Source organism: Pelecanus crispus, chromosome 1 (assembly GCF_030463565.1).
Source record: "Pelecanus crispus isolate bPelCri1 chromosome 1, bPelCri1.pri, whole genome shotgun sequence".
NCBI classification, from domain to species: Eukaryota; Metazoa; Chordata; class Aves; order Pelecaniformes; family Pelecanidae; genus Pelecanus; species Pelecanus crispus.
Window position 1 is genome coordinate 54,470,779 of NC_134643.1, and position 12,998 is coordinate 54,483,776.

Consider the following 12,998-nt stretch of genomic DNA (forward strand, 5'->3'; position numbering starts at 1 on the left):
GATAAAGTTCTCAATTTTGGGTGATGCTAAGCGGAGGGGCAGCAAAACTATTACCATGGACTTCCAGAGGGCAGACTTTGGCCTGGTCAGGACGCTGGTTGGGAAAGTCCCTTGGGAGGCAGTCCTGAAGGGCAAAGGGGTCCAGGAAGGCTGGGCCCTCTTCAAGAAGGAAGTCTTAAGGGCGCAGGAGCGGGCTGTCCCCGTGTGTCGTAAGACCAACCGGCGGGGAAAACGACCGGCCTGGCTGAATAGGGAGCTTTTGTGGGGACTCAGGGAAAAAAGGAGAGTCTACCGGCTTTGGAAGAAGGGGCGGGCAACTCAGGAGGTGTACGGGGATCTTGTTAGGTCCTGCAGGGAGGAAATTAGAAAAGCAAAAGCCCAGCTAGAACTCAATCTGGCCAGTGCTGTAAAAGACAATAAAAAATGCTTTTATAAGTACATCAGCAATAAAAGGAGAGCCAAGGAGGATCTCCATTCTTTGCTGGATGTGGGGGGGAACATTGTCACCGAGGACAAGGAAAAGGCTGAAGTACTTAACACCTTCTTTGCCTCTGTGTTCAACAGCCAGACCGGTCATCCCCAGGGTACTCAGGCCCCTGAGCTAGAGGATAGGGATGGGGACCAGAATGGAGCCCACATAGTCCAGGAGGAAGCAGTTAATGACCTGCTACGCCACCTGGATGCTCACAAGTCTATGGGGCCGGATAGGATCCACCCGAGAGTACTGAGGGAGCTGGCAGAGGAGCTCGCCAAGCCACTTTCCATCATCTATCAACAGTCCTGGTTAACAGGGGAGGTCCCTGATGACTGGAGGCTTGCCAATGTGACGCCCATCTACAAGAAGGGCCGGAAGGAGGACCCGGGGAACTACAGGCCTGTCAGCCTGACCTCGGTGCCGGGGAAGATTATGGAGAGGTTCATATTGAGCGAACTCCACAGGCAAGTACAGGTCAACCAGGGGATCAGACCCAGCCAGCATGGGTTCACGAAAGGCAGGTCCTGCTTGACCAACCTGATCTCCTTCTATGACCTGGTGACCCGCCTGGTAGATGATGGAAAGGTTGTGGATGTCATCTACCTGGACTTTAGCAAAGCTTTTGACACCGTCTCGCATAATATCCTCCTCGGGAAGCTGGCAGCTCACGGCTTGGACAGGCATACTCTTCGCTGGGTAAAGAATTGGTTGGGTGGCCGAGCCCAGAGAGTTGTGGTAAATGGTGTTAAGTCCAGTTGGCAGCCGGTCACGAGCGGTGTTCCCCAGGGCTCTGTTTTAGGGCCAGTCTTGTTCAATATCTTTATCAATGATCTGGAGGAGGGGATCGAGTGTGCCCTCAGTAAGTTTGCAGACGACACCAAATTGGGTGGGAGTGTTGATCTGCTCGAGGGTAGGATGGCCCTGCAGAGGGACCTGGACAGGCTGGATCGATGGGCCGTGGCCAACTGTATGAGGTTCAACAAGGCGAAGTGCCGGGTCCTGCACTTCGGTCACAACAACTCCATGCAACGCTACAGGCTTGGGGAGGAGTGGCTGGAAAGCTGCCTGGCCGAAAAGGATCTGGGGGTGTTGGTAGATAGCCAGCTCAACATGAGCCAGCAGTGTGCCCAGGTGGCCAAGAAGGCCAACAGCATCCTGGCTTGTATCAGGAATAGTGTGGCCAGCAGGAGCAGGGAGGTGATTGTCCCCCTGTACTCGGCGCTGGTGAGGCCGCACCTGGAATACTGTGTCCAGTTTTGGGACCCTCAATACAAGAAAGACATTGAGGTGCTGGAGCGTGTTCAGAGAAGGGCAACAAGGCTGGTGAAGGGTCTGGAGAACAAGTCTTATGAGGAGCGGCTGAGGGAACTGGGGTTGTTTAGCCTGGAGAAGAGGAGGGTGAGGGGAGACCTTATCGCTCTCTACAACTACCTGAAAGGAGGTAGTAGTGAGGTGGGTGTTGGTCTCTTCTCCCAAGTAGCTAGCGATAGGACAAGAGGAAATGGGCTCAAGCTGCGCCAGGGGAGGTTTAGACTGGAAATTAGGAAAAAATTCTTTACGGAAAGGGTGGTCAAGCATTGGAACAGGCTGCCCAGAGAGGTGGTGGAGTCACCATCCCTGGAAGTGATCAAAAAACGGGTAGATGTGGCACTTCGGGATATGGTTTAGTCTGGTCTACCCTTGATTAGTCTAGAGTGGGCTTGGTAGTGTAGGTTAATGGTTGGACTGGATGATCTTAAAGGTCTTTTCCAACCTAGACGATTCTATGATTCTATGATTTTTTGTGGCTCTGTATATTTATTTGACCTATGCTAAGTTACATTTTTTTAAGGTGCAAAAACTATACTTGTACTTACAAATGAAATAGATTGACATTACAGGATTCCATCTGCAACCATGAGTGACAATAAGGACATTAGGCAAGCTACAGCTAATTCATGTCTTTAATGTATGTGGATAATCACTCCAACATGACTGGTCTGTGTTAGTAAAAAGCAAAACAAAGCACAACCAACCCCCCCATCAACTAAAAGCCCCTCCACTGTACTGGACTGCCTTTGATCTCAAATTGAACAGCAAACTTGTTTTGCCTCTTCTAAATGTTTTAGATTTCTGAAAAACATATTTGCCAGAAATGATTTGTAAGAAATGTTTCTTTGGAAATTGCTAACATCTGTTTAATAGTAATTCCTTAACAAAAGGCTATACAATTGAACCTCTACGCACTGGGATTCTTGTTTAGCAAAATGAAATAAAAACAAAACATTGCTTGGAAATGGACATAAAATGATAGACTTCTATACAGAAAAAGAAATGTAGCAGATTGAGAATTCACTAATTGGATATTTGCAAGAGTCAATCTGCCATACTGCCTTACTCTGTCAACACACAATTCTCTTCATGTCAGAAATGTGTAAACACTATTTTGTTGACCAAGCAGAACAGTGAAAAGGAAAAGTGGCCTAAAATAGCTCATCCACAGAAATTTAATTGGTTCCCAGGTTGTTGCTTTTGTTGTTTGTTTTTGCATATAGAAAGAAATAAAAAGGTGTGTATTTCAAATGCTTAGAACATTATTATGCAAGCCATATACATATACACGCACAAATTTAGTATTCAAGCAAGATAGTTACATAATTCACAAAATGCTCTCTTTCATACCTGCTTTGTGAAATGGATAATAGTCCACTGTTAAATAGCTGAAGGAAAGCTGCATGGCCCCTCCTGTAACACGTCTATTTGAGTCTGTAAAATAAAACAATGCTCAGCTCTGCAGACATTGTGTTTAGCATGCTAGTTCTCATGTTACTGCATTCTTTTAAGAACCTAACAGCTACTTCTTCCTCCCCTTTTCTGGCTCTCCTTACAACCTCATTATCTTCCCCCAAAATTTTCATTCAGGTAGTCTTCACTGGTTTCTAAAGATCAGCTTGTAGAGCTCCATGTTCTGTAGTTGGTCACTGCTAACAAATGCATATTGTTTTCAATGCTATTAAAAAGTAAAAACAACTCTTTGAACACATATTACTACACTTTTTCTGAAACAAAACTTTTCACACTGAATATATGATTATGATCAGTCATTCCAAGTCAATATCTACTTTCGAGAATATTGTAAATATAATTTTTTTTATTTTATTTGACAATTATTGCAGTGAAAAGGTCTTCTGAGAGTCCTCTGTTCTGATTTTTTCACTGCTAAATTTAAATTTCATGGCCAAAAATAAAGGACCAATAAAGAGATCTCACTAAGAATGATAAAAATCCCAACTGCAGTAGATACACTGCATGCAAGGAAATACATCTCTAGCCAGTGAACCTTACGCTCTGCTGCTCTGCAAGTGTCTTCCCTAATTAATGAAATCATTTGCTAAAGCCTAAGTTTTTCATACTCTTTTCTTCAGCACACCTTGTATGCCTCTCTAGATTTTTCAGTCACTAGCCAGCTCCTTGGATATACACTGATACGTCATTCTCTTCTGATCACTTTTAAAAGGCATGAAAGAAGTGTCATTCGTCTTCTTTTTTTCTGATTCTAAATATGGCTATAGGCAATATCCTTTCATTTAAAAAAAAAAACAAAACCCAAAGTACAAGTATTACACACAAAATTGTAAGGCCACGAACACCTGCTCTGTTCTTTCTATGTACTGCAGAGCATACCAAATTTTCTAAATTAGTGACACAAAGAGGACTGCTCTTTTATTAGTCTGTATTTTATAAGGGTTTTACAGAAGCAGATTTTATAGGGACCCTTTCAAGCCACAGTAATGTTGCCACTGCATTCTTCATAACCCAGTTAACTTATAATATAAAAGAAAAAAAAAAGCAGTAACAATCAGACAGGACAGAATCAGTTTCCAGAAGACAGAAAAAGCACTGAAGCTACTAGCACTCTTAGCAGTTCTTGTTGCATTTATTCTAAAATAATTACATTTAATAATGAAATGTTGTCCTGATAGAGGCATCTAGTTAATTTTAAATGTGTTTACGGACACTGAAGACAATTCTGAATATTCCCCTAAAATAAAGACAGACTCTTGATTAACATTACTGTATTCCTCAAAATGTCTTCTAAAGATGATTATGGTTCACAGGCATGTTACTTTTTTTTTTAAAAAAGTTACCTTTTTCTTTAGAATGGATATCATCACATATATGTAGGTCCAAATGGGAAATTACTAAGTGATGAGAAGTTTCCTTAACATCAAAATCATTAAACAATTTTACTATGGCGTCGTTTTGATCAGGTGCTGTCGTTGTCTGGTGTGCTTTCACCTGCTGAGAGCTGGGTGCAGGGGCAGAGCTCTGAAAAAAAAATATTTAGTCATACTGATTTATGAAGTTTACCTTCCTTTCAAGCATAAGTATCCTTTTACTTACTCAAAACAGGCCTTTGAAATAAGGAAAAATCTGCACCACATGAATTCCCTTGGATCATTACTGAGATTTTAGTGTGGTGTTTTAGAATAAAGCTAAGTTGAGCTAATGGCTAGTGGTCACAAAAAGGCAATGCCAGTGCCTTCCCCATTCTCCCCTTCCTCCACACTTCTTCACATCCTTGTCACTTGCAGCACTGGTATTCTTCTAACTTTTGTTGCAAGCTGCTCAGGCAATTAAACCAGCAGAAAACTATCAATTTTTTGTTGGGCTCATTTCTGTAGTTCCCCAAACTACATCACAACAGGGTCAAACATGAGCCGGTGCCAGTACCAGGGAATTAGTGAGATGCAAGTACAGGGAATTGAAGAATCAGGACCTCCCTGCTCAGGAACAGCTAACCATTAGATTGCTGTAGCTAAACCACCAAATCACACCGTAAGTCATCAGGACCACCACAAGAACTGAACTCTCCATTACAGTACACTAGCTTTATTGTAAGGGATTCTTTAAAAATTATTTTACTGAATTAGTCTTAGTAATAAATTGTTTTATTTTTATAGGACTATCTTTTATCAGTGTATTTGTGCTGCTGCTTCACAGACAGGAAGAGGTCCCTGTCCCCCAACACTCACAAAGCCCAGTTGATCTAGTCTGCTGCATGTGCTGAAAGATGACCAAGATTTACGTAAGACTATCTTACATGCACCATCAATATCACATCTATGCCAGCAGAAATACGTTAGAAGTAGAATTATTTTTTACTATATATTCCAACAAGAGAGCTGCATGAACGAAAGCTCTTACTAAAAGTTAATCTTCCAGTACCATGAAAACAAACCAGACAAGCACTTTAAATCATTATAGTAAGCACATCTATCCACACATTAAGGTTACCTTAGTGTGTCTTAATTATTTTAATTCATAACCAGAAAATATTTGGAGAGGAAATTTACTAAACAGTTAATCAACTGTTGAGTAAATACAGAAGTCTAAATACTCTGTATATGGAAAAAGAAATACAACTTTTTTCTTTCCTGCAATTAACATCAATACACAAAATCTTGTAAAATAGAGTCTATTTTATACAATTGTGATTCATTCCCAATGTAATTTAAGATATACAGCCAAATGAAAATGAGTAACTGAACATTCTCTAAAATAAACAAACACAACTAACCACACTGTGTGACATTTTAAAACACCTGATAACGATATTGTGAGACAATCGGTTATCATACCTGTGCTGTTTCAGAAGCCAAGCTTTTTCTCTGTTCTGTTGATTTCTCTATGGCTTCACTAAGAGATTTGGCATACTGCACCATGGCTTTCAACTGGGAATCAGTCAAAACCCATAGCAAATCGTCCAGAATCAGAACCAGTTTTGATGCCACTACATTACAATCCTTTAACTGTAGAATAAAAATTTAAACAAGTCAAATGTGTCCATTAAATACTTACATTTCTTATATAAAAACCAAGAAAAAAAGTTGAATGCAAAAGCACACTTCCCAAAAAGCAAAGTTCTTCCATATAAATAACAAACGTATTTTTTTACTTTAAATGTATTCCTCTCATTAACTAAAAACTACCTAAGATATAGTATATTTATGCCTCACTTTTTATTTGTTTGGCATGCATTGGATATTAAGCTGAGGCATTTCTCTAAATGTAAGTAATGTAAATTTTGCCTGAATCTAGAGAGGTAAGACAACATGCATCATCATAAACAGGGCTCTGCAGATCAAACGATTTCATTAGTAGGACCTGTGCAAGGTCTTCATCTTCAAATTCTGCCTGCAATATTTCTTGTAAACTCTACAGTCTTACCAATTATATGTTACTAAAAATTTGGTTCAGGGAATTCTACATTCTATATGGCCTAAATTTAAAACCTTTACTATGTGCATGCATGCATTAAGAGCACAAGTTAAAAATGAATTCATAAAATTATGAAAGATTTCAAACTTTTCAAGTTTACCCTTCTTTTAAGCGTGACCCTGATTTTTGATTGGTTAGTAATCAGTCGAACTGGAGCACTCATGATTTCATGCTTAGAACTCTGGATTGCATCTGCTTCTATTCTGATCATCTGCCAGTTGATTTCTTTAAAAGTCAAAACCTTTAAAAGAGAGAGAAAAAGAGAAAGACACCTTCATGCAATATGACAGCTCACTTGTGCCTAAGCATGTGCGCATGTGTATGTATGTATCTGTACATATATACATACATACACACACACACTCTCACATGTATCCTTCATGCAGAGCCATATGAACAGAACAAATACAAGTCACTTGTTATTCCACTTACAGGTGTCAGTAAGTAAACCCCTGATCCTTCTCTCTACCTCCAGAATGTCACAGAAATGTTAAGCTAGTTCCAGGCAGGCAGAGGTAATAAGCAGCATTTAAAATGTTCAGAAGAAAATAAAAGGTCACAATTATTGCATACTAGGCTACTTTTGGCAGAGGAAAAAAAGTTTGTGTAGTTTAGTTTCAAAATGCTAAATCCTAGTATATAGGAAGAGAGGGGGGAGGGAAGCAATGGGATGGGAGAGGTTTGTTGAGTGTTTTATTTCAATTAAAATAGAAAGTTGAACATTGAGCACATTGTATGCCATATAGACCCCACAAGCTTTGAATCCATTACATGGATTTCTAGAAGACACAGCAAGTGAATGTTAGAATAATGATACAAGAGCAGCAAGTACAGCTGGACACTGAAAATCAGCCATGGGGAAAGTGGAAAAGGGAAGAGTTTTTCTGGTATGTGCCTTATTTTCTAGCTGTCATTCTCCTCTCATCAATTTGAAAACTGTACAGTCTACATCCTGCAAATATAAGCAGAGACTTAAGTAAAACATACCCAATGGGTTTGGGAAGGAGGCACACACAATGAAGTGAGCAAGATGGAAAGGCACAGTGCAAAGTAGCCTGAAAAATATGATTTGCAAAAAAGCAGAGTACCTACCCTCCTCATCCAGGAGATGGAGTGTGAATGGAAGCTTCTAAAAAAATTCTAAGGAGATTCCTTACTGTATTAAGAGTGTAGCTACAGCACAAAGCTAAAAGCTTACTCCCTTAAAAAGTAGTTTAGCACAACTGTCTTTATAGTACAGCGTCAGTTTTGTTTCTTCACTTTTTCACACAATTTACTGCTAACAAATCATTCACTACAGTTTCTAGAAATTTGTGTTTCCAGAATTCATTGCACTAGAAGGAACTGTCCCCAGGAAAGCTCTGTTGTGTACAGGGCAACTATTCAAAATCACATTCTTCCTAAAAAGCCCATGATCAAAAAATATGGCAATGCAAAATTCCATCTAGTCAAACTTTTTAATTCTTCCTCTTTAGACTTCATTAACACATGAGCATTAGTATACAGACAAGGTGCAGGAAAGACAAAGTGTCAGAAAAATAATTTTCAACTTACTATTCTTGCGGTACTTTTAACTACCATTCCCTTGGGGTTTCTTTCCCTACATAAAAAGCAACTACCAGACTCCTTAACTCTGAGTAAACTCTGTTCCAGAATAATTGTCTCTGAATGGGCAAACACCAGGCAAAATTTGAAACACCTATTTATCCAAGGCCAGATGCATGCTAAAATAAGTCTTTCTCAATACAACATACAATATTTCGAATCAACCTTGCACTCAGTATACATTTTACTTTGGTTACATGGGAGAAAGCAAAAGAATGGCGTACACCAACCTAGGACTTCCATGTTAAGTTCTCCCAGAGAGTAGAAAAGAGTGGACTTTACTGCTATTACTTTTTTGTATACATATGATTTAGTTATTCCAATAAAAAATATTTAATTCTTGCATAGGAACTTTCAATAAAGTTAGTTAAAACTGCTTGAAGAAAAAAAAAACCCTCATTAGACAAACCCTCACAAGCAAATAAATAACTAGTTAAAGCTTTAAAAATTAATGAACATAATAAAAAAATAGCACAATGCCTTATCCTTCCACATTTAATATATTATTCTTTTTTCTTTTAGTACTCTTCAAGTCTGATCTAGTTTGCATTTTAAAATGGTCACAAGCTTGGAGAATGTAGGAGGGGAACAGTACATATGCTTGCCCTGGTCTTCGCTCTTTCCTAAGCATCCACTTTGGCCACTGCTAGACAGTTGACATTTGATCTGACTCACATCCACCATTTTTACATCCTTGTGTTCCTAGAGGACAGCTGAAATTACTGAGCACAGAATGCCTCCATTCCCAGTAACGGCCTGTTTCCTAGACTGTATAAGGTTGCAATTCAACTTCTTCCTCCTTTACCACAAAAAACAAGGAAAAAAAAGTTAGCAAAAGGTAGTATTTACCTCTCCACGTTGAGCTTCTTGTATTCTGGTAAATCTGAGGTCAGCATGTTCCCAGTTTGCATTTACACTATATATTCTCAGCTGGGAAAGTTCAAATGAAGCATTAAAGGCTTTTGCGCCAATCCTTATTATAATGGAGTTCACAGAAACTGAAATGCCTTCTACCACTTTTTCAGCAAAGCCATATTCACTAAAAAGTGAAATGCCAACATATTAAATACACAACTAATGAAAGGGCACAAAATTAAACTCATTAAACAGCTGAAATACAACATAAAAGAAACCATACAATAAGTTCTTAATGTATTCTCCAGTTATGAATTTTTGTTAAATATACTTCATCTAGTTTACAGTAATTTCCACCCTATGATCCTAATCCCAAATAGTCATTAGAGAACATGTTTTGGACCAAGATCAACCTCCATGAAGCATAACAATTAATGCAACTTTTTCCATCATGAATATTTTCTAGATATATATAAATGTATAAAAAATAAAATACATAAGTCTACAGCATTACGTAGAAATCTTACTCTTCTTTATGTATACATAAGGAGTAATTCATGTCAAATGAATTATTTGACAATTCCATCTGGTTAGTATTTATGTCTATAAGCTAAGTTATTCTGCCCATTAAAACTAATATATTTCATATATGCAAAACAGTATAAAGTATTTGCTTTGTTTCATTCTATTAAAGAAAGGCATCCTAAATGGTGGTTACATTTCTACACTAAATCAACATGCATTCCAGTATTAAAAAAGATAAAGCAGCTGCAATTAATTTTTATTAAAAGTCATGCGTTATGAATATTTTAGATTAGTGAATGGAAAATTGTATTTTAAATATTCTTTTAACATCTAGAATTTTTTTGCCTTTGGGATATTTTTCCTGCTTGTTTTAAAACCAGTTTATGTGGTTTGTCATTCCTTTTCCTTTTTATAACTTTCATCCTACATAGAATCTCTATGGCAATGATTTTCAAGCTGTACCCTAGGAGACATAGAGGCCCATGGACGACCATTACATATTACACAGAAGTTAAAATAAGAAAAGCAACTACATCATCAAATTCGTTTCTCTGCATATGGGTCCCTATGCCCACTGAAAAATGTTTTGGGTCCATAAAAAGGAAATGAGTTGGGCGGGGGATAGAAATCACTGATGTAATGCTATATTGTCCCACTAACTTACTTAACTTTTGGGCTACATAGTGTGCATGAAATCTTTCAGTAAGATTTGGCTGATAAAATAGAGGAAATAGAACTTTAAAACACACCACACTAACAAATCGCCCTTAATGCTGTTTTTTAGGCCAAACAAAAGAACAATAAAAATTCTAAAAAACCCACCCCAACATTATATATATTTTCCAAATAGGTTGAAGGCAAAGTATCTTTAATTTTCAAAAAAATTAACATCAATTAAACTTGCTAAATTTGTGATGCAGTAGTTGCACCCATATGAAACATGCCTAGGAAGCTCCATACATAGTTCAGACGTTCTTTCCAGGCTTGGGTCTGGATAGTTCCGTTATCACTATATGTATGTAAGTCCACCCACAAGTAATAAAATAAAATTTTGGAGAGATGGAAATGGCAAGCTGCAACCCTATATACTTCTGGAAATATGCAGGGGATCTAACTGTTTCATAGTAATTCAAAATGAGTCATTTAGACTTTTTTGGATCAATTACATGTAAGTATTATCACTGACCTCTGTCCAGATGCAGTTGCTATAGGAGAGGGTCCATTAGGGGCACGTGGCTCTTCACATGTGCTCATTTCCATTACAACTTTATCCAAGGACTTGAAAAACAAAACAAAACAAAACATTGGAGACCTGAGAGGTAACAAAGTAAACAGATGACATACTAAGAACAAAAAAACATCCAACCAACCAAAAAAACCAAAAAAACCCCCACCAATCAAAATCACTTGGGAACTTTTTCTGAAATGTACACAAAACAGTTCTTACCATGTCAATTTTCCCAAAAACTTTTGTACTGTACCAGAATTATCTTTTTTTTTAATTTGTTCATAAACTCTCTGCTTTGGATTTATTTATACTTCACTATATTTTGATGCTTAAAGGGAAGCGTTAGGTGTTTAACAGTAAATATGGACATTTTTAAATTATCTTCTCAGCTGTCTCAATGAATAACTTGCCTTGCAAAACAACAACAGAGGAAAAAACAACAAAAAAACCCTAATCCCTTAGTTTGAGGATGGTGGGGGGCACAGGGAAGCCAAGATTTCTCCTGGTTATCCTACCATTTTTAGATGTTTGACCACTCTTTCAAGGTTTCTTAAATTAAGACCTTGGGAATAATTTACTTCACTACATGACTAGCACAAAGAACAGTAGGACAGTGATTTAAAGACTTTGTGCAATATAAATAGGAGTTAACAAAGAACACCTGGATGTAGATATCCATGTATTCTTTTCTGACTGGCAACTACTGTACTTTGATAGAGGAAAACTTGCTGCATAGCATTCCTGGGTCCCCAAAGCACTCCTCAAAATTATACTGTTTATCATACAGAAACAGAAATGGATTATGAGCAAAGATAACTTAGTATTTGCCATTATGTTAACAGATGGATTTTCACAAAGAGCAGCTCAGCTCAATAAAAGTACTTCTGGTCAGACAAGTGGCTTCTAGTTATGCAAAGCTATGCAAACAGCTAGCTTCAAGCTATGCAAACAGAGGATGCTATTCCAATTTAATCTAACTCTCAGTAGCAAAAATATCCCCACCAAAATAGTGAAAGTTCAGTGATGTAATAAAGGGCTGGACATTTAGGCCATTGAATTCACCTTGCTTTAGAAGTCAAAAAGGCTGTTGTACAGTCTACCATTGAAGAGTGAACTTTTGTTATCAATTTGATGTACTTGTTCAACAAAAGCTTTATGTAAAAAAGGTGACCTTGAAAGTTATCTTAGCCCTAAATATTGCTAATGTAAGTTCAACAGGAGCAAAGCAAACAATCAGGCCTTGCTACTGTAGGTCAAAGTATGTAATCATTAAGAATAGCACAGCTTAAACTGATTTCCTAATTTGGTAGTTGCATCTTACAGTCAAGAGGTTGAATCATCCCACCTCAGCATTACCACACTTTAAGCTCTGTGTGTCAGGAAGAAGCAGTCCAGACATTAGTACATTACAACTGGGTCACTGGCAAATGCATCAATTATTTAAAACAACATGTCTTTCCCAAGTCTGATTCAGAACTAAGGAATTACAAGCACATTCAGAATTCAATGCAAGACTAGGAAGCACAACAGTTAAAGGAATATTCATTTCTAAGTAAACACAATTAAGAATGTTTAGCCATCATCAAGCAAATCACTTCCAGTGCTACCAGATTTCTTAGTATACTTAAAAATAAAGAACAGAATTAAAGAAATGCAAGAATTAGCATTACTTCTAATTGTTGTTGAGTCCTATTTACACATTTTACATCTTATTTATATCCAGGCTGAACCCTAGGCTGTTACAGAAACCCTGTAAATGTTATGTGTATCAAACCTGCTGTAACTGAGATCACTGAGTAGAGAACATATGTAGAATGGAAAAGTCCTTAGAAAAGATAGCTCCAAGAGACAGGCAGGAACTTGTAAAAGGGTTAGTTGGACAAAGAACTACCCTTCAGGTGAACCCAAATTAAGATGTAATGACTGAAGAACTCGACAGAAATTAGCTAACAGTCAAGCATTGTAGTGATGATGCCCAAAGCCATAGATTAAGAAAACAAACCTACCAACAAAAACACTAAAGCATTTTGTCCTGATCTGCCGCTACCC

General features: G+C 38.1%; 1 protein-coding gene across 1 annotated transcript in view; it reads right to left on the minus strand.

The window, feature by feature from the left end:
- BLTP3B (bridge-like lipid transfer protein family member 3B) overlaps positions 1-12,998 on the minus strand; it is a 69,574-nt gene that overhangs the window by 34,703 nt on the left and 21,873 nt on the right. The window contains 6 exon segments of the mRNA XM_075714683.1: positions 3,137-3,220; positions 4,603-4,783; positions 6,097-6,267; positions 6,837-6,977; positions 9,191-9,380; positions 10,908-10,999. Coding sequence (XP_075570798.1) covers positions 3,137-3,220; positions 4,603-4,783; positions 6,097-6,267; positions 6,837-6,977; positions 9,191-9,380; positions 10,908-10,999 — 859 coding nt within the window.